The sequence below is a fragment of the Macaca thibetana genome, chromosome 5 (assembly GCF_024542745.1).
Source record: "Macaca thibetana thibetana isolate TM-01 chromosome 5, ASM2454274v1, whole genome shotgun sequence".
NCBI lineage: Eukaryota > Metazoa > Chordata > Mammalia > Primates > Cercopithecidae > Macaca > Macaca thibetana.
Genome location: NC_065582.1, coordinates 34,010,618 through 34,032,324, shown reverse-complemented (window position 1 = coordinate 34,032,324; position 21,707 = coordinate 34,010,618). Strand labels below are relative to the sequence as shown.

General features: G+C 35.3%; 1 protein-coding gene across 2 annotated transcripts in view; it reads left to right on the top strand.

Annotated features, from left to right (window-relative positions):
* The window catches only part of GUCY1B1 (guanylate cyclase 1 soluble subunit beta 1), a 48,567-nt gene that overhangs the window by 21,191 nt on the left and 5,669 nt on the right, over nt 1-21,707 (top strand). For both annotated transcript variants that reach the window (XM_050791273.1, XM_050791274.1), the window contains exons 5-9: nt 9,556-9,753; nt 13,508-13,738; nt 14,991-15,107; nt 16,039-16,172; nt 19,554-19,751. In XM_050791273.1, coding sequence (XP_050647230.1) covers nt 9,556-9,753; nt 13,508-13,738; nt 14,991-15,107; nt 16,039-16,172; nt 19,554-19,751 — 878 coding nt within the window. The remainder of the gene's footprint in view (nt 1-9,555; nt 9,754-13,507; nt 13,739-14,990; nt 15,108-16,038; nt 16,173-19,553; nt 19,752-21,707) is intronic.

Genomic DNA, 21,707 nt, shown 5'->3' with positions numbered 1-21,707 from the left:
CTGTTTGCCTGGAATATGGTTCCAGCATTTTCCCCATAGATAAATGCTATTAATCCTGCAGGTAAAATTACTTTTCTGGGAAGGCGCCACTCCTCTCTCCAAACTCTGTCTTATCCTAGTCATGGTAACTAACCTCTCTCTTATTTTCATAGGACACTGCATTTCCCAAGCCACAGTAGTTTTCATACTGCATTATCATTCCCATTTGATGGACTGGAATGTAAACTTCAGGAAGCCAGAGATCATGTATAATCTCTTAATGTTTGTACCTTCACAGGTGCAATCTGTATATCTGAGAATAAATGAATATATCTTTTTTAAAAAAATGAATTTTTTTTTTTGTGCAAAAGCAGAAAACACACAATAGGAAGCAAACACACCAATAGATCAAGCTGAATTATTTGACTCAGGGTAACCCATTTTGAGGGAGAGCCTGTAATTTTATTTACAGATGAATCATAGATTGAAATATAAAAGAAGAGACATATACTAGATCAATTTCCTTTTCAGGTGAACATACTAAATTACTGTCTATTATTTAATTTACAGGGTACATTGCATGTGTCTGTTGACACTTTTAAAATAGGCATTCTAATATTTCCATTTTAAGCTTTTAGGGAGCACTAAAATAGCTACTGAAATCATAACAGGGGAGACTATTTGATTATGCGTTAGCTGAGCAACTCTGACTCACTCATCATAGCAAGCACAATTTCCTTGGAAGTAGTCTGTCCACAGCCTCTCAGTTGAATACATTATTAAGAATAGGTCTGTCTTATATATGTATATACATACCATACCATTGTTTTTCCTTTTTTTGAAACAGTTTAAAAACAAATTTCTAAGTACTAGACACAGCATTTAATAGGCAATTAATGAAACAGTCTTTGAATAATAGAATTAATTAATTCTGAAGTATATGTGTCTTTGTAATTATTTAGTCCAGCCTGTTTTATCAGGATAATACCTCTTTTGCTTAAATTTTGTACTCAAGGACATGCTGTAGAGATAATATCTGTAGCTTAGCTCCAGAAACATATTTCTTTTTTCACACGGACGTTATCATATCCATTCATAGTTGACTTAACGAATACTAACGTATCTACCCCCTTGAAAGGCTTTGGTGCCAATATCCAATTCATGACCCTGCTTATGCAGTCTCTCCTGTGCTTCCAAATTCAAGTTTAAAAAATTTGCATTATGCTTATTTTAAGCCACCCTGAAACTTTAACCAAAAATAGCTGGAAAGCATTTCACAGTTTAGAATTGATTTTTTCTTAAATCGCCAGTGAAACCATCAATTTGTGGACTGATGAAAAAAGTAATAATCTTTGGCATTTATTCTTTGGTTGATTTAATAATTGAAAATATAATTTATCAAAAAGAGAAAAAGAAATAAGACATTTTTTAAATTTGATTTTTGGATCTTAAGAATTTTCTCAGGCCGGGCGCGGTGGCTCAAGCCTGTAATCCCAGCACTTTGGGAGGCCGAGATGGGCGGATCATGAGGTCAGGAGATCGAGACCATGCTGGCTAACACGGTGAAACCCCGTCTCTACTAAAAAATACAAAAAACTAGCCGGGCGATGGCGGGCGCCTATAGTCCCGGGAGGCGGAGCTTACAGTGAGCTGAGATCCGGCCACTGCACTCCAGCCTGGGCGACAGAGCGAGACTCCATCTCAAAAAAAAAAAAAAAAAAAAAAAAAGAATTTTCTCTAGTTTTTCCACTTTTTTATTTGTAAACTCAGAATAAAATATGTGGTTCCGTGCTATTGCTGTAGTCTTTTTTTTTTTTTTTTTTTTTTTTTTGCGTTTCTTTAATGTTTTTGTATTATTATTATTATTATTATTATTATTATTATTTGGAGACGGAGTCTTGCTCTGTCGCTCAGGCTGGAGTGCAGAGGTGCGATCTCAGCTCACTGCAAGCTCCGCCTCTCGGGTTCATGCCATTCCCCTGCCTCAGCCTCCCTACTAGCTGGGAGTACAGGTGCCCGCCACCATGCTCAGCTAATTTTTTTTTTTTATTTAGCCAGATTGGTCTCGATCTCCTGACCTCATGATCCGCCCGCCTCGGCCTCCCAAAGTGCTGGGATTACAGGCGCGAGCCACCGCGCCCAGCCGCTATAGTCAATTTCTAACGGAAGTTTCTAGTGTACTGATGAAAAGACTGCAAAGAATACATGGGATTTGCAAGCTTCATAAGAAAATAGCTGATAAAGAATGTTCAATTGAATGTTATTTCCACCTTAATCCATGCTCACCTCTACACTCTAATGTCCTATTGCATTATGGCAGATTATATTTTCCCTAAATCACTGCAACAGTCTCTCCCATCTCACATGCATTTCTGTGGTATGATTTTGCCTCTTCTTTGCGAGACATAAAATTCTTTTTTCCTTGAATCTGGGTTGGCTTTAGTGACTATTTAACCAATCAAATGGGGCAGAAGTGAGATATTTAAATTTCCTAGGCTAAAGTACAAGAAGTCTTGGTTTCCTCCTGGGTGTCTTGGAACAGTTGCTGTTGGGATGGTACCTCTAGAAACCCAGACACGTGAAATGAGAAGCACAAGCCACATGGAGAGGCTGAGTGTAGATTGGCAGATAGCAGTTCTAGCTGGGCTCCCAGCAAAGAGCTAGAAATAACTACCAACCATTTGATTGATCCATCTTGGAAAACCAGCCTACTCTGGCATTCTGATAATTTCAGCCCAGTTTCCATCTGATTCCATCCCAAGGGTAGAACTTTCTAATTTAGCCAGACAAATTACAGAACCATGAAAGATAGCAAATAAATTATTAAAGTTGTTTGACATACAGCTATGGATAACTAGACCACTACTCTGTGCATTATTTTTCTCTTTATATTTTATGTCTGTGTTAGTATGTGTGTATATGCTTGTACAATGAGTCAAGAGCTTTGAGAAAGCTGTGTTTGATAAGATAATCTATTATCCCTGGGAACAGGAGCCACATCAGTCCCAAACAGGGCTACCAATTCAATTTCAACGGTATTACATTATTATTACATTATATTGTCTTTACCTCCCCATTACAGAGTTAAAATACAATTAAAATGAGCAGCAAAGGCTGCCAGGTTGACTATGAAAATATACATGGGCAAATGCAATTTTAGAGAACAGTTAGGATTTAAATTATGACCTAAGTATGCATATAGAACTCAGGTGATGGTTAGATCAACGTTCTTTCATTATTTGCTGGAGACACTGGCTTCTTCAACTAACCTTGATATGGTGACAGTTTCAGTCGTTCGCTCAACTCAGATATATTTGAGTTTATCAACCTGCGCCTCTGTTCAGCCTGCAGTGGGATTTTCTTCAATTCCTGTTGGCTCCAGGTTTTGGCTTATTAAATACAACATTGTGATTTGGCCACCAGGAACCATCTGAGATTGATGACTGATCTAATTCTTAAATGTTTGTGCAAAGAGTTATTTTAGGAAATATGAGGATTTTTCCTGAACAGCTGTAAAATTCTAATACTTCCCTAAATTATTTATATTTCTTAAGAAAAAAGTGCACCATTCACTTTATTTTTAACTTTGGAATTTCAAAAAGAACTGTTTTCTCAGCATCCACAACGCCAATTTCTATAATCCACAACTTAAAAATCGACAAGTAGGGATGTAGTTTTATTTTTAAAAAACTTGTGAAGGAAGATAAGAAATATTCTAGAATTATAAGGCTTTTCAGTTTGAATAACTGGTATATATTTTCATAATTTTTCAAAATATTGATTGTTACATGTAGTATTATATAGGTTGGATCTTTTTTAACATGAGTTTAAAAGCAAGCAGTAGAATAAGTGAAATACTTTAACTGTTTTTCTTTAATTAAAATATTTCCCTGGAGAGGATGGAAATGATAAATTGATATAGCTTTAAAGCTATATCCATTTAAATAATTTTAGTGACTCTAGTACAGTTTCTTTTTAAGTAGAGATTTTCAGTATTTCTTTTAGAAAATAATCTCTATATCTTTTCAGTTGGAAAGCTATTTAATTCTCAAGGAGCAGCTCCAAGAAGAAAAGGCAGGAAAAGTATTATGAAAGCATTCACTTCATACTCACTCCGATCTCATGCTATTTACTTTGGTGTTTCTCATTATCTAGGGTTTGGTGTTCCATTTTACTTAGGTCTAGTTTGTTTAAATGTTTTATCTTCAAATTCCAAAATGACTTTTTTCTTATAAAACTTAAAAAAAATGTTTTTTAAATTACATGATTCTCATTAAAGAATGTTGGTGTTGGTCCTATTTTTCAGAGGTGTGAGGGATGGAAAGGAAATCCTGTACCTCATCCTCCTTCATTGAAAAACAAAAAGAGATTTGCAATGACTGATTTTAAAGATTTCTTGCAGATCTAAACTGCAGTAATATTCTCAAAACAGACAACTCCCTTCTCCCCATTCACCAAAACAAGGATTCTTGGAGACTGAAAAATGCTTTTCTTTAAAACGTTCAAGGCAAGGTCTTACCCATTTCTGTGGATCCTTTAAAATTTTTAATTAGATGTCCTTGAAACAGGAAAATCAGGTAGTTGACTTCTGGGGACTTGGCCTCTGTAATTATGTAAGAACTTATTTTTGGCATGCATATTACAAAAAGAAAATATGCATTTATTTTGAAACATTCCAAGGTCTTTAAAAATGTGACACTTTAAAGTATTACTCAAAGAAATGATAAATTGTCTTTTGTTTTCTAAATCTGTGAAGTGTACTATGTCTGAAACTCCAGTACAATACCCCAGAATACCATAACTAATTTCTCTTCTAGAAATGATAAATGCCAGATGATAAAATAAACCAGACTGACAGGGAGCAGAATTCCTGAGTAGAAAAACCACATTCATTTGCTTGTAGAAAAACAATACAATGATATTAGAACATTAAAAAATGAAATTATGAAATTGAAACCTTTAGGTATCTCAAGATATCAAAATAGATGAATGGTCCTGCTCTCTATATTTTTCCTGTTTTTTGATTTTATGAAGACTAGAAGAATGAATCAAAGCATATTTGAGGTTTACATCATTGTTTCCTGGGAATCTACTTGTGCTGCAATATAAGAGTTTACATTTTTTCAGTGTCTTTTTTACTTTCATACATATAGACATACTTATTTGCATGGACCACACAGCTCTCTACTTTCTGTAAGTGCTTCTGTGGGTATATTTAGAAATAACACAGAATATCAGTTTTGATATGAAACTCTTATTCTCCAGAATACATTGTTAGAGCAATGTGGATGAACTGTCATCTTTGTTTAGATAGCATTATCAAATGTAGAAAGGGTTTTTTGTTGGCTATTTTAAGAATCTTATTGTAGCAATAAAAACTGTAACCTGTATGTGAGGATGACACATTTATTAGCAATATAAGTGTACTTAAATGAAAATAACTTAACTTTTAATCATTAATCCCATTTCTTGTAATAGTCTGGCTGTGGTAATTACTTTAAATTTTGAAAGAATAAAGCCAAGTAAGGAAGGTTGTAACTCAAGCAATCCCAAGAGTATTTTTTATATTAGATACTATCTAAAGAAAATCATTATTACATTAAGTGGTGTTCAATCTTTTATGATTCAGGAAAGCACTTTACTTGTTCAATTAATTAATAGTAAATTCAATAACACAGTAAATCTCTGGAGAGTTGGTTATCGCAAAAAGACTGAAAAGGTGAACATTCTCATTTGGTGTTTTTGGTATCCTACGGTGAGCGTGCAGTGCCTATCTTTAGTGACTCAGGAAGTACTGACTTGGACGATTGTGTCCACTCTCTGACTTACCTTAGCATAAGTGGTGCCAGTAACATAAGTGGTGCAAGTCGTTATTGCCTTATGCCATCTGCTTGAGTGAATGTAGAAATGTTTTAATAATAAAAAAAAGAGTATGAAAATGATATAAGCACATTGATACACTGATTTATGAAATATGTAAGCATTCTGTATAGAAAAAATATTAAAATGCCTATTTCAAGTTATTGTTTGGTTCAATTTTTTTTTTTTTTTGGGGGGGAGGGGTACAGAATCTCGCTGTGTCTCCCAGGCTGGAGTGCAGTGGTGAGATCTCGATTCACTGCAATCTCCACCTCCTGGGTTCAAGCGATTCTCATGCTTCAGCCTCCCAAGTAGCTGGGACCACAGGCGTACCCCACCACGCCTGGCTAATTTTTGTATTTTCTTTTTTTTTTTTTGAGATGGAGTCTTGCTCTGTTGCCCAGGCTGGAGTGCAGTGGTGAGATCTTGGCTCACTGCAAGCTCAGCCTCCCCAGTTCATGCCATTCCCTTGCCTAAGCCTCCCGAGTAGCTGGGACAACAGGTGCCTGCCACCACACCTGGCTAATTTTTTTTTTATTTTTATTTTTAGTAGAGACAGGGTTTCACCATGTTAGCCAGGGTGGTCTTGATCTCCTGACCTCATGATCTGCTCTCCTCGGCCTCCCAGAGTGCTGGGATTACAGACGTGAGCCACCACACCAGGCCAATTTTTGTATTTTCAGTACAGATGAGGTTTCACCATGGTGACCAGGCTGGTCTTGATCTCCTGACCTCATGATCCACCCGCCTTGGCCTCCCAAAGTGCTGGGATTACAGGCGTGATTCAGTAGAGATGTTGACCATGTTGACCAGGCTGGTCTCAAACTCCTGACCTCAAGTGATCCACCTGCCTTGTCCTCCCAAAGTGCTGGGATTACAGGTGTGAGACAGCGTGCCCGACCTCAATTTCTTTTTTAAGTGAGCTACAACACAGTACCTGGGCCTGACTCTATTAGAAACGTTTTCTAAATGCAGCCACAAGCTTAATTTTGACTTTGTGAGAAATGCAGATAAAAATAAAACTCTCTTGGTGATTTTTTTTTCTCACCCGATTTTCTTTCACAAAATGTTTCACCACATAAGTACAAGTATAAGGGGTCTCGGAGGGCTATGAAGCAGTTCTCAGGTCGTCCCTTCTAAGGGAAGAGTTCTAATGAGAATGATTCATCATTGGAAGAACCTCTCATACTACCAAGTAAAACAGTTTTAGGACTCAGGGGTTTGTAGGTTATATACAACTCTTCAATACTTAGTGTCTGCCATATTGGATTACTTTTACATGACAATAGCAGCCTCTAGAGGTAATCCGGATGAATTGATGTTTTTACTAAGAATTATTTTGACTTGGACAGGTATAATTGTGGGGAAGGAAACAGTAGATGCAAAAAGTCACCAGATTTATCGAGTTGAGGAGATCATTGAATCATTTATCTGGATTAGAGTGTCAAAATTCATGACCTAGCTCAAATCTCATCTTCATTTTGAAGGATTTTAACTCCATTCTTTCAGTCTGCGTTGTTGGCTTCCTCATTTGCTCATCAAAATCCTCTTTACACATCCATTTGTGATATAAACCATGAGCTGCTTAATCCACATCATGCGGATCCGCATCCAGACATCTACCCTGCCCCCCCAGCCCACATGGCACAGTGTTTGATATATAATGCACACACAATAACTTTATAGAGTGGGTGCATGATTGAGTGGATGTGTGGAAGGGACAGAAAATTAATGCTGTAGGTGCCCTGGTAGAGTATTGCTCAAATGTGGACACCCGTGGAATCATCTCATCCTCACTCTAGTTTTTTCCCAGTAATCTCACTGGATTTTTCTGTTTTTCTAAATTGACCTCTTTGAGACATTTGGAATAAGAGCCATAGTTTAATTTTGGCGTACCTCCAGTACTTTTATTTTAGATATGTTCTTTTATGCCCATGACATTTTGAAACTGTTTTATTGTTGCTTTTTTTCTTCTCTTTAAAAATAATCACCAGTTGTGAATAGATTCCTACTTGCTTGGTGTATTTGTTTTTTATTGCTACCATAACAAATGACCACAAACTTAAGTGCTTAACACAACACAAATTTATTACCCTGTGGTTTTGTAAGTTTGAAGTCCATTGCGGGTCTTACTGGACTATATTCAGCATGCTGTGCTGGCGGGACTGTGTTTCTTTATGTTGGCCTTTGAGGATAATCGTTTTTTTCCTCATCCAAGTATTGACAGAATTCAGTTCCATGCAGTTATAGGGCTGAGGACCCAGTTTCCTTGACGGTCAGCAGGCAGCTGCCCTAAAGTCCTGGAGACCTCTCTCCAGTCCTTCAACAGTCTCCTACGTCTCAGAATCGCTAGCATGGTGTTGAATCCTTCTTATACTCCCATCTCTTCGACCTTCTGTCATTGCACCTCTCTCTCTCACGATGTAGCAGGGAAAGCTTCTTGACTTTTAAGTGCACAGTCACTCATGTGACTAGGTTGGGCTCACCTGGATAATCCAGGATAATCTTCCCAACTAAGGTCCATAACCCTCATCACATCTGCAAAATCCCTTTCACCGTGCGATACAACACATTCGCAGGGATTAAGGCAAGGGAATCTTTCAGAGACAGTTGTTTTGCCAACTCATCTGAAATGTGCTAAGTGCTTTATATACATTTTTAAAGTTATCTCCATTTTGCCAGAAGAAATAAAGTCTCAGAAAAATTGGGTGAATTGGCTACCTTCCTACGAAGTGACAGTCATTATTTAAACCCATGTCTAAGTTTAATTGATCCTAAGTCATATTGCTTTTAATTCCTACACCATGCTGTGCTGTGTGTATATCCTACTATATATGTGCAGCACATACACACACACACACCCCAACATGTTATGAACTGAGTGTTACTTGAAAAATCATCTTGAGCCAAATAAAATGTATAGCTTACACCGTATCTTCTAGTACTCTTTACACCAATTAGTTTTGTATATTAGTAATCTGAGACTCAGGGAAATGTGGCATCTTCCAAATTAATGGCAAGGCTACAAGACAGACAATATTTATCGGCCAATTTATTAGTTTTCCAAGACTTCCATTTCAAAATGTAGTTATTTCACAGATTAGCTATGAAACTCCACCTTGATGATAGCGTATTAAAGAACATGAAGAAATTACCTTGCTTTAGTTTCTGAAATAGATTTTTAATTTCTAACATATTAGAATAGTTAAATAGAAATCACAAAAGAATATGCCTATGTTTTATATGCTTATAATTTGGGCATAGTTTGGTTCTTTTGAGTTGAAAATTAAGTTTTAGAACTGCAGTATAAACAGAAGGGAAACGTGTGAGTCCTTTGGGCATTTCCTGTTGTTGATCACAACACCTCTAAACAACTGCCCCAAGCTCTTGTAAATATGAGTATCTTTGCCTTAGCCATTAACTATGTTTTTTCTGTTTCGGCCATTTTTTTTAATCCCATTTGTTTATCTTTTCTTAAAATGTACTAACCATTCATAGCACAGATATTTTTCTTAATTCTACTATGTTAGTTTCATTTTCTCTGTGGCACTTGCTTTACTGATATCTCGGTGGAGTGAAGGATGTGCTGCTACATGTGCTGCTTTACTGATCTGCCCACTAGACTTCGATTTGACTCATTTTCATAACTTGCTTTCCCAGAGTCTGCTGTCATTGCGGAAGCATTGTTTATTGGTCTCCCTTTCTTCTTTGCTGCAGAACCTTGATGCTCTGCACGACCACCTTGCTACTATCTACCCAGGAATGCGTGCACCTTCCTTTAGGTGCACTGATGCAGAAAAGGGCAAAGGACTCATTCTGCACTACTACTCAGAGAGAGAAGGACTTCAGGATATTGTCATTGGAATCATCAAAACAGTGGCTCAACAAATCCATGGCACTGAAATAGACATGAAGGTAACAAACAGCAGTGGAGACTTCTGAACACAGATGACATGTAAAAGTATTTTAAATGACACTCTTTAAATTTACCTGCAGTTATCACTGTTAGTGCTCTTCCCTGGAAGTATATAGAAGCCAAAACAGTGGAAAGACCAGCGGTCTTCTATATTTGGCCTGGGAGCGCATTATACAGGATATTTTTTCCTTCTGGCAGCAGATTTTTCTTTCTAATTATGTATTCCAAGGCTACAAGAAATTTACTTTGCATTCCCTGTGAACACACACCAGCTGGGAAGCAGAAGGATATGTGACTGACTGAGCTGTGGGTTTCAGCATGTAAAATATCCATAATATGGATAGTCAAATTCTAAGGCAATCTAAAATTAAGTATTATTTTATAGGACATTATCTCCTTGTTGATTTTTGTCTGCCCTGAAATATAGTTGGAATGTCTGATTTTGTGAATGAAAGTGTTTGTTTTTGTTTTTGTTTTTAATCAGGTTACTTAGTGAAAAAAGCCAGGTCTGGTACTTTAAAAATTGTGCTGTTATTGATAATACACACTCTTAGCTTTAAGTGCTAATTTCAAGATACTGATAGGGCAACCGTATCACAAAGAGAATCACTGTTTCTCTTTATCTCTGGCCCTTATATCTCTCCTAGTCAGGCTGCTTTTTATGTGTTCAGCATATTCATTCCCAAGAATCAATTCTCAGGAGCCTTAAACTTGAGACCAAAGTGGGGAGATAGATACCTTTTCCAACCTTTCTTTATTCATAGAAAACCTAATAGACAATTCTTTCTTATAGATCATAGATATGTTGTAACACACTTGGGAAGTCTAAAACCCTTAAGTGGAGTACTATGCAAAATTAAAATAGTAACATTTAATTAAATTAGAAATGTATTCCACATATTTAATCTAGTAAGGTTATGTTAGAGTTCATGGTTTTCTTTCTTTCAGAAGTTGGTGTTAGTTCTTACATGGCACTGGTTGGTGATTCCCAAGTGCATCAATAATTTTTCTACAACCATTAGTAATGGTAAAAACCACAATTACTTTTGCAGCAACCTAATAGAAAGTAGGACTGCATATAACATGGCATTATCAAATGCAGACATTTAAAAATTAAAACCTTGGGTAAAGTATCACAATTCATCCATGATTGGGAATCTCACTGGTATTCAATCAAAAAAGTATATACCTCACATTTCTAATCTTTTGTTCTTGACATTAAACTAACACAGTATCGCCCGGGTGCAGTGGCTCATGCCTATAATCCCAGCACTTTAGGAGGCCAAGGCAGGGGGATCACGAGGTCAGGAGATTGAGACCATCCTGTCTAACATGGTGAAACCCTGTCTCTACTAAAAATAAAAAAAAAAAAATAGCCAGGCATGGTGGTGAGCACCTGTAATCCCAGCTACTTGGAGGCCAAGGCAGAAGAATCGCTTGAACCCGGGAGATGGAAGTTGCAGTGAGCCGAGATCCCGCTACTGCACTCCAGCCTGGGTGACAGAGCAAGACTCCATTCTCAAAATAATACAAACAAAACAAAACAAAACAAAAAAAACACAGCATCTATACTGAGTGAACCTATATGCATATTGTATGCACTGTTGGTTTTGTTTTTACTTAACCAGACTGAGAAAGAGGTTGGTTCATAGAAACTTCAGAGATAAACACAAATTAGGACCACTTGGAAACTACTACTACTGTGGTATTAGAATCTTTGGCATGGGAGATTGATGGCTTTAGCAAACTGTATGAAACTCAAGTGTTTACTTAATTATATGGTTCACTTTATAAAATATTTAAATTCTCTTCTGACCATTTATTCAAGTGCTTCAATATGAACTTCTGAAATATTTGCATTTTATAAGTATATTTTGTGTATTTAATTTTTTCAAAGGCACTATTTTGACTTCTTGAGGCATTCCCACATTAAGTTTATCAGGTCCAGAGATACCAGACAATTTGAACCACATAATTAATACTAGATCATATCATAAAGTGATATACCAATGAGAAGTTAAAAATATGATTAGAAAAGCTATTCGTTTTGCCAGTTTGATCAAAGCAAAAAATTAGAATTGAATAATTAATTCATAAGTTTAGGATACATAAAATTCAGTTTCTCTAGTTAAATAGAAACAGAGTAGAACATCAAAATTAGGCCTGACATTTAAGGTTGACTCTCTTGCTTTGTCTCTGAGTTAGGGAAATCAACCTTAATGTGGTAAAATTTTCAAATTATAAATAGGGATACTAATATTTAACCAATATAGTAAGTTATTCTGACAGTGAGAGTAGTAACATCCTAGTTTTGCTATAAAATATATCTGAAAGAATATATACAATAGCATCTATAGTTATTGTGATTTGTTTTCTAAAATCTCAGAGAATGCCACAGTGTACTCCTGAAAACAAAACAAAACAAAAAAGAAAAATGAGCAACATTTTGTTTTTATTTACCTGTAACTGAAGAAATGTTGTCCCCAATTTTTTCCCTTTTGGGTGTGGTCGCTGTTGAGATGGAGTTTTCCCTTTGTAAGAGGACTCATTGCTTGCAATTTCTTAACCTACAAAGAAAAGGAAAATTCTATACTTTAACAAGTATACATATGTAACAAACCTGCACGTTATCCACATGTACCCTAGAACTTAAAATATAATTTAAAAAAAAAGAAAGGAAATGAAAGAATATCTTCTGAATACTTCCATTTGAATTAATAAAGATAATTTGGAAAGAAAAAAAAATAATGTATTTGCCTGTGAATAATACTTTAGAAATGTAGGATTTTTTTTACATTATAGATATTAGTTCACAATTACGATTACTTCCTTAGAATGAATTTCTAGATTTGCAATTAAATCAAAGAATCCACAAAATTTTAAGGAATTTTTATGCCTATTGTCAACTTATCCTTCAGAAAGATTAATCAAAATACCTTCTCATCAGTGGTATTTGAGATGCCTCTTTTTCTGTACCTTATCTAATTTGGTATTGTAACTTTTTTTTTCTTTTTTTGAGATGGAGTCTCGCTCTATTGCCCAGGCTGGAGTGCAATGGCATGATCTCGGTTCACTACAATCTCAGCCTCCCAGGTTCAAGCAATTCTACTGCCTCAGCCTCCTGAGTAGCTGGGATTATAGGCGCCCACCACAGCACCTGGTTAATTTATGGGATTTCGCCATGTTGGCCAGGCTGGTTTCAATCTCCTGACCTCAGGTGACCTGCCCGCCTCACCCTCCCAAAGTGCTGGGATTACAGGCGTGAACCACTGCCCCTAGCCTGGTATTGTAACTTTATATATTTGCCAATTGATAGTTAAATGACGTTGCATTTATTTTTGAATATGAATCTCTATCATTTTATTTCCCATTGTTTTAAAACAGCATTGTAATCTTTTTTGATAGTGCCAGCTTCTACGGCTTTCAGGTTGTTCACTATACAAGTGTGCTTGGCTGAGAAGGCAGAGTCCACCAGTGCTTTTTTCCCCCTAATTCTACCAAAGAGACCATATAGGATACTGGGGAACTGATACCAGATTTGTAATTTTACAATGATTATTCAATCTTCAAATTTTATAGATCAAAGTCCAGAAATATTTTCCTAGTTTAGACATATGTAGTATTTGCATACATGTATTGAATTTTTGTAATTAATCTTCTAACTGCAGTATTCATAACTCATTTTTTATATTTAGGTATTTTAATTGAACTGAAATGAAGACAATTCATGCCGTTTCCCCCTTTGATATCCAGGTTATTCAGCAAAGAAATGAAGAATGTGATCATACTCAATTTTTAATTGAAGAAAAAGAGTCAAAAGAAGAGGATTTTTATGAAGATCTTGACAGATTTGAAGAAAATGGTACCCAGGAATCACGCATCAGCCCATATACATTCTGCAAAGCTTTTCCTTTTCATATAATATTTGACCGGGACCTAGTGGTCACTCAGTGTGGCAATGCTATATACAGAGTTCTCCCCCAGGTAAAATAACAGCACGCTTTCTTGGGGTCTGAGACTAAAGCCCATAGAAATACTGTTGTTACAGGCAGTCATCCATTCATTTAACCCTCTGACTATGTATTAGGTAATACGCAGTTTATTGTAAGTTACACAAATTGTTTAATTGTGAACTAAGTGTATTTGAGCATACCACAACTTTCTCTAGAACAATTATTTTTTTATAATAATCACATACAGAAACAGTAGGAATGTTATATAAGAACAGTATACTTGTTTCAATGAAAAAAATGGGTAACTTTTTAGTAACAGTCACCTTTCATATGTTTGTTTATTCACTGAATAAATATTCATTGGATATCTACCATCTGTAAATAGCTTTAAAAATCAACTATTGATGGTGTTAAGGGAAAAGGGGGGATTTTAAAAGGCACTAAAACACAAAATGATAGAGATGATCATGGATTGAGTAGAAAAAGTATCAAAGGAAGCAATTGGGATGATGATGAGAACCTACTGTTAACTTCTATGACAGATCCACTGGTAAAATCTTTATGCTTACTCTTTCTTTCTTATATACTAACTTTTGGAGTTGTATATGGCATGTGTTTCGAGATACTTTTTGCTTGTAATTAAAGAGACTTGAAAATTCAGGATTAGCCCAATTGGATCAGGTGAAATGGAAGCAGAGTAGTGTGCTGCCCTGGCTCTAGTATTGACTCCGCCTGTCCCTCAGTGTATGACCTTGAACTTGGCATTTCACCTCTCTCAGCCTGTTTCTCTTTGTTCTGGTATGAGGATAGAAAGCATATGAAAAACACTTCGTTTATTGCAAGCAATCAATCAGTGTTACCTATTGTTTTCGCTTTTAGTCCTCTAGATAAATATTAAGAGAGTGTTTGCTCGTGTTTTTGGTATTTTAATTTCATTTCAAACCATACACATTTAACATATCACTGTACATTTTAAAAGATAGATTTTCATGTTTTCTTCTTCTGAAAATGCATTGTAAATTTGTGCTAGCTTACATTTGAATCTTAGTCATCTGAATCCATATCAGATTTCATGTTCTTGCAACTATTTAATGTCCATTTAATCACCGAGTTGTAGAGATTGAGATTTGAGTTCATAGTTCAGCTAAGTTTCCCGTGAATTATAATAATTATAATTTTCTATTTTTAAATATAACTGAGCTGATTTAATCAAGTGACTAATATCAAAGTATAAAAACTATTTTAACTGATTAGATACTCTTTGCTGTCTATCTACATTTTAGCTCCAGCCTGGGAATTGCAGCCTTCTCTCTGTCTTCTCACTGGTTCGTCCTCATATTGATATTAGTTTCCATGGGATCCTTTCGCACATCAATACGGTTTTTGTATTGAGAAGCAAGGTAATCAAGATATTATTTCATTAAATGTGAGAAAGGTATGTTACAAATTAGAAGTATTCGGGGGGGAAATTATTACATTCTCTGAGAACATATAGAGAGATAAAATGCAGACCTCAAAGGAAGTTCTATTTAAAAGGCAATGCTATTGGTTTTTGGTTTGCCTGAGAAGCTGTGGAAGTCTATCGGCTGATTAAAATTAACAGAAGTAAATTTTAGAAACTGTCTTTCTGAGATGGCCTTGTTTCACATCATAAAACCAACATATTTTACTCCCTGTACAGGTACAATGCCTTAGTTCAGAAATTAGAACTAAAAAGATTTTGTTTTTTTTTTTTTTTTTGGGAACTTCACTCAAAACCACTTATTTATTCTTTCTTAAATTGTCTATTGTTCTTAGTAGCATTTTTGTGGGTGAATAAAAGTGACAAAATATTCTCACAGTTGGTAATTTAGATAGTGCTGGGATCTCATAGTTTGTGTTCTTGGGATAGAAACAGCAAAAGTCAGTTTCCTAGAGTACTCATTTAATCCTTTCTGTATTCAGAACTGACTGTTTCCAGCTGCTTTATGAATACAGGGTGGGGGAATGGGGAGGCTTGGCTTATTGTTTGGTAGTGTCTGGTAATGTGTGCTGTAACCATACCGGAAAATCAGGGGGATAAAAAAGATTCACAAAAGCTTGAAATAATTATGCGAAGAGTAGCACAGTTACTATCCTGAATTCAAAGGAGACAGTCACTTTTCTGCAGTGTTGCAAGGTAGCCACTAGGCTTATTACAGGCAGAACTCTGACGAAAGACCCTCTTCTGTTCTAATGACGTACATATTCTGCTTTGTGGTTTGGTGGGAAATGAGATATGTGTGTCCTTATTGCTGAATTCTTAGGTAGGGAGAAACGCATTCGTTAATGGTTATATCTTGCTTTTTCAAGGAAGGATTGTTGGATGTGGAGAAATTAGAATGTGAGGATGAACTGACTGGGACTGAGATCAGCTGCTTACGTCTCAAGGGTCAAATGATCTACTTACCTGAAGCAGATAGCATACTTTTTCTGTGTTCACCAAGGTAATAATTTTTAGATTAATTATAATGACTATCCGTACCTATCTTTAGCTAACAAAGGAATGCCACGATATTTTATTCCATGACATTTACATATCCTCTGAGGTGTAATTGGATTTTACAACCCTTGTTATGTATTACTTTGTAACAATGATAATCTTATTTAATATTTGCTAATAAACACAGAAGAAATCACATACTCTTATGTTTTTTGCCACGTCTTAATACATTTGTGGAGTGTTTATGCCCTTACACCATGGAACAAATAATCTGCAGTAAGCTCATTCTATACTTTTGGACCTTCAAAATAGGCATTATGTACAAAAGCAAATTTTTAAAGCAGCTAATAGGATGGCGTAATAAATACATTGGTATATTTGACACCAAAAAATTATCTTTTCTATAGTATGTTAGCAAAAAATCTAAAGGGTCTCTTTCTGGATTTGAACTATTTTTAATTAAAAATATTTACCTACTCTAATCCAAATACACTGTTCCAAGTATATTCAATTAAAATGTATGTAAAATGTGATTTTAAATAAACATCAGAGAAAAATAAAACTATAGATTGTTGTTTTCCAATTTGGGAAAGCATTTTCCTGGGAGATACATGGGAATTCAGAATATAAAAATTATGTCTAAATTTGCTTCAGAACAATAGAAAAGATAATTGTGGGGATTATCATAAGATGATATTCTGTGCATTCATAATTTTGTATAAACAAAGTGTATGTGCATTATGTAATAACACAGTCAAGAAGGCATGTTTTGGTGAGCTATTGGTTAAAAATGAAATTTGAATTCCACCATGATCACTTTTCACTTAAAAATGTGGTCTTAAGTTTTCTGAAAAATATAATGAACTTTGTAACAACCTCCTTTTATATTATTACTATTGTATTGCACATTACATAACAATAATATATAAGGCCAAATAAGAATAATATATCGTTGGCACAGTGGCTCATGCCTGTAATACCAGCACTTTGGGAGGCCGAGGCGGGTGGATCACAAGGTCAGGAGTTTGAGATCAGCCTGGCAAACACAGTGAAATCCCATCTCTACTAAAAATACAAAAATTAGCCAGGTGTGGTGGTGGGCGCCTGTAATTCTAGCTACTAGGGAGACTGAGGCAGGAGAGTCGCTTGAACCCAGGAGGCAGAGGTTGCAGTGAGCCGAGATCATGCCACTGCACTCCTGGGAAACAGAGCAAGACTCTGTCTCAGAAAAAGAAAAGAAAAGAAAAAAGAATATTATATAGTTAATTGACAAATATATTTAAGGTTAATTAAATATTGTTTAACTATAACATATAAGAATAATGTATCCAATAATATAAGGATATGGATGTCTTTCCCTGAGAAATAAATATCGCGCAAATAAAAGAAACAAAACTAAGAAACATAAACCCTTTTTTAAAAAAAATAATAAGCTACATTGATCTAAAGATGTCCCATCTGCTATCAGTAAGTGTTTTCTTCTTCTGCCTCTTTGCAGGTTGAGCTTAGGAAAATGTCAGCTTCTCATTAGGGGTAATTTCTATTTATGGAAAGACAGGTTTCCTCAGAAATAAAAGCAGAAAATTTGGAGTTTATTTGTTAATTCCCATATGCAGACATCACCCAGTGAGAAAACTGCAGATTGTCCTATGAGATATGCTCAGGTGTGTAGGAAGATTTGTACTCACACTACATAAACGAAAGATCAATTAAAAGTAGTTTTACCTGTAAAATAATTCTAAGATGATTCGTTTAAATTTAGAAAAATCTTAATGGTTCATTAACTTAATGATACAGGACATTTTGAGAACCATGAGACCTTTATGATGTAAGTTTTGTATCTCAGTATGAGCATTCTTAACCATTCACTTTTGAACTTACAGTCATGTTTTTTCTCTGCTCCTAGGCAGGTCTGGTATATCTTTGGCCGATGATCTGGCTTCTTTCTAGATGTGTCTTTTTCTGCAAGTGGACTTACGTATCCGTTTTAACAAAATTAAAAGATATCGTGTATTTCATTAGTAAAATCTTTGATTCTTTTATTTTCTTTATAGCTATGCTAGTTTTTGCTTTGCTTTTTAAACATTGCTGCTGAGAATGTATTGCATTAATCCAAAATTCTGCAAAGTCATCCCTTTTGAAGAATTTTGGATAGGATTAATTCAAAATTCTTCAAATTATTAATCCCAGATTCTCCAAAGTCATAACTAAATTTTTTCATTTTAGAGTAATTATTATTCTCAGTGGCCAGAAGTAATGTCATTGCATTAAAAAACTTCAAGCCAAAGATATAACCTTATGCCATTTTAACCAATTAGTTTTGTTGTTGTTGTTGTTGCTGCTGTTGTTGTTGTTGTTTTTTGAGATGGAGTCTCGCTCTGTCGCCTAGGCTAGAATGCAGTGGTGTGATCTCGGCTCACTGTAGCCTCCTGCTCCTGGGTTCAAGCAATTCTCCTGCCTCAGCCTCCCGAGTGGCTGGGACTACAGGCACGAGCCACCACAGTCAGCTCATTTTTATACTTTTGGTAGAGACGTGTTTCATCATGTTAGCCAGGCTGATCTTGAACTCCTGGCCTCAAGTGATCTGCCCAACTCAACCTCCCAAAGTCCTGGGATTACAGATGTGAGCCACTGTGCCCAGCCTCAAAGAGTACATTTTTAAAAAGCAGTTAACTTTTTACTTGTCAGATCATCACTGAAATAGTAAACATTATTATATTGTTGGAAAAATGACACAAGTTACAATGATGATGCATAAAATTCAGCAAGATTGAATAATATTTCAAATAAATGAGAAAAATTTGTCAAAGGAAAAGAAGACATGAGAGCCAGAAGTAAGAACGACACATAGTCTTAGGTACCTAAATTACATGCTGAGGATAGGTCATAAACGTGGTTGGGAATTTTTACTCATTGTTTCCAGAAGGAAAAAATAACCAGTTACAAGATTCATAGAATACAGAAAGCAAAATGAAATACTTAATCAAAAGAAGCACTATTATTCTTGAGAAAGTGAATAAGGATAGATTTTTTTCCTCTCCTTATAATGAGAAAAAAATTGAGAATAATTAATTACACACTGTATTAAATACCTCAACATTTATCATAGAGATGTTTTCTCCAGGATCGTTTCAATTTAGACTGATGGCACCAAAAAGTGCAACCTGGCAAAAATGCATCTCAAGTTCACTGCTTTTTGGTAGATGTTTAAATATCTAAGAGAATACACTCACGATCTTCGTTCGATTCTCTATAATTTGATTGTCTTCAGCCTGATGTTTTGAATGGTAGGAGGTGGCAGGATCAGATTCCTTGACAGAAATCAGGGTTGCATTGTCGTGTGTATATGTTGAGAATGATCTTGCCTCATTTCTTCCTATGACAGTGTCATGAACCTGGACGATTTGACAAGGAGAGGCCTGTATCTAAGTGACATCCCTCTGCATGATGCCACGCGCGATCTCGTTCTTTTGGGAGAACAATTTAGAGAGGAATACAAACTCACCCAAGAACTGGAAATCCTCACTGACAGGCTACAGCTCACATTAAGAGCCCTGGAAGATGAAAAAAAAAAGACAGACACGTAAGAATGTAACGCTTAGGGCACTACTGTTATTCATAACATATTGTGACTCTACTATATTTAAGATTGGGAAACAGATTAAAAAGCCATGTGACCTGTAATAGCTCTGGTGTAGTGAATAAAATCTTTCACATTGCTTTTAAAAAGAAATTATGCTTAAGGAAATAAACCAGTCTTAATGGTAGTGGAAATATGTCTTCTATTTTTAGAAGCCAAGTTGGAATAATATATGCCAAAATATCTTTTGGAAAATGATGAGAATAACTCAAATTCAAATTTAGTTCAAAAATTAAAGTTTATCATTTATTCACGCATTCTTTCATACAAGAGTTATATATTGACCATCTTCAGTATGCTGGGGACTGCCGCATGCAGAGAGCTGCTCTGCACAATGAACTTATCATTGGCCATGTTAATTTTTTAAAATTAACTTTAAAATTAATTTTAAAATGTTTAAAATTTTAAATTTTTAAAAATTTCTTTTCTGGGACCTTGAATTTAGGGTTAGAAATAAATGAATCTGACAAATTGTAATATCATATGTAATGACAATAATTACATCTATAGTGACACACATTCACAAAAATATCAAAATATAAAACATTTCTATGAGTGGTGGATTGAATTATGAATTATTGGGCAAGGACATGAAAGATAATACTTCATTTTCAAGAAATGTATTTAAGTAAGTACATAGCATGCATACTACTTGGCCTTGCTTTCATACGCTAATTAAACTGACATTTATAAGCTATTTTACCCAGGTTCTTATGTGTTCATTTTTTAACGTTTATATAAACATTTTGTGGTGCTTCTAAGACCTTAGGACTAACGTTCAAAGTTTCATTGGTTTGTAGGTTTGAGTTACTCAGTATTCTCTTTTGGCTGTTTGTATTAGAAAATCATCTAGGTTTCATTTTTTTGTATTGTGACCCAATTTGTTAATATCTACATTCATGATAGATAATAACCAGCACTATAAAGATTATAAACATATATATAGATTATATATATAGATTATATATATAACTATGTATAAAGATTATAAAAGATATATATATAAATATATCTTTTAAATTATGACATATCCAAGATATTCTGTACTGAAAAAACTCTTAATTCACTTTTTTTCCTAAATTGTCAGCTTAAGCAGAGTATTAGCTTCTCTTCCCAGACCAGAAGTCGAAACCTGGGAGTTGCTGGGAGTTAAACAGTGGCCTTGTCTTTAATAAGAGTAGCTGATAAGTACTTATCACAGAATTACTTCTTTGTTTGGATTCCCCAGGTAGGTTTCACATTCAGGAACTATTTGCACCATTTCGAGTTACTGTGCTTCAAAAATCCTTATATTATTTTTTAGATTATTAGATTTAGAATTTGGTTTTTGTAGATACTTGGGTTTCAAGGTGATGTCGTTAGAAACCATTTACTATTAATTTTCTTTAAAGCTAAGTAGTTCTACTGTTCTTACTTACTATTCAAATATAGCTTTAATATTTTATAAAACATTCAATGTTTAAAAGTTGACAATGAAAGACTGGAGAAATTTTACTATGACTAGGAAAAATATTGAGAGCTCAGCTCTATTTTGCATATTTAAACTTCCCACATATGCCCTTTTGCTCTAGAGCAAAAGGTAGGAAGAAAAAGGCAGGAAGGCCTCATTTGTTCCTCTCGAGTCTTCCAATCCAGAGCCCATAGGTCTAGTTTCTGCTTCTTTGCCTCTAAATTCATCAGCTGTCATCCTCCTCCTGTGTGCTCACATTTGTCCCTTAGCATAGTAGTAGTAGTATACTGTGCTACCATACTAGTCTCAGTTGTGCCTAAAGAAATAAAATATTTTATATTCTAGACCAACTTCCCCTGGTTTGATCAGTTTCTTCTCTGGAGGAGTGAGGCATGAATGAGACTGGAGAGAAATTCTGCTTCTTTTAATATTACTTACCAAAAATAGAG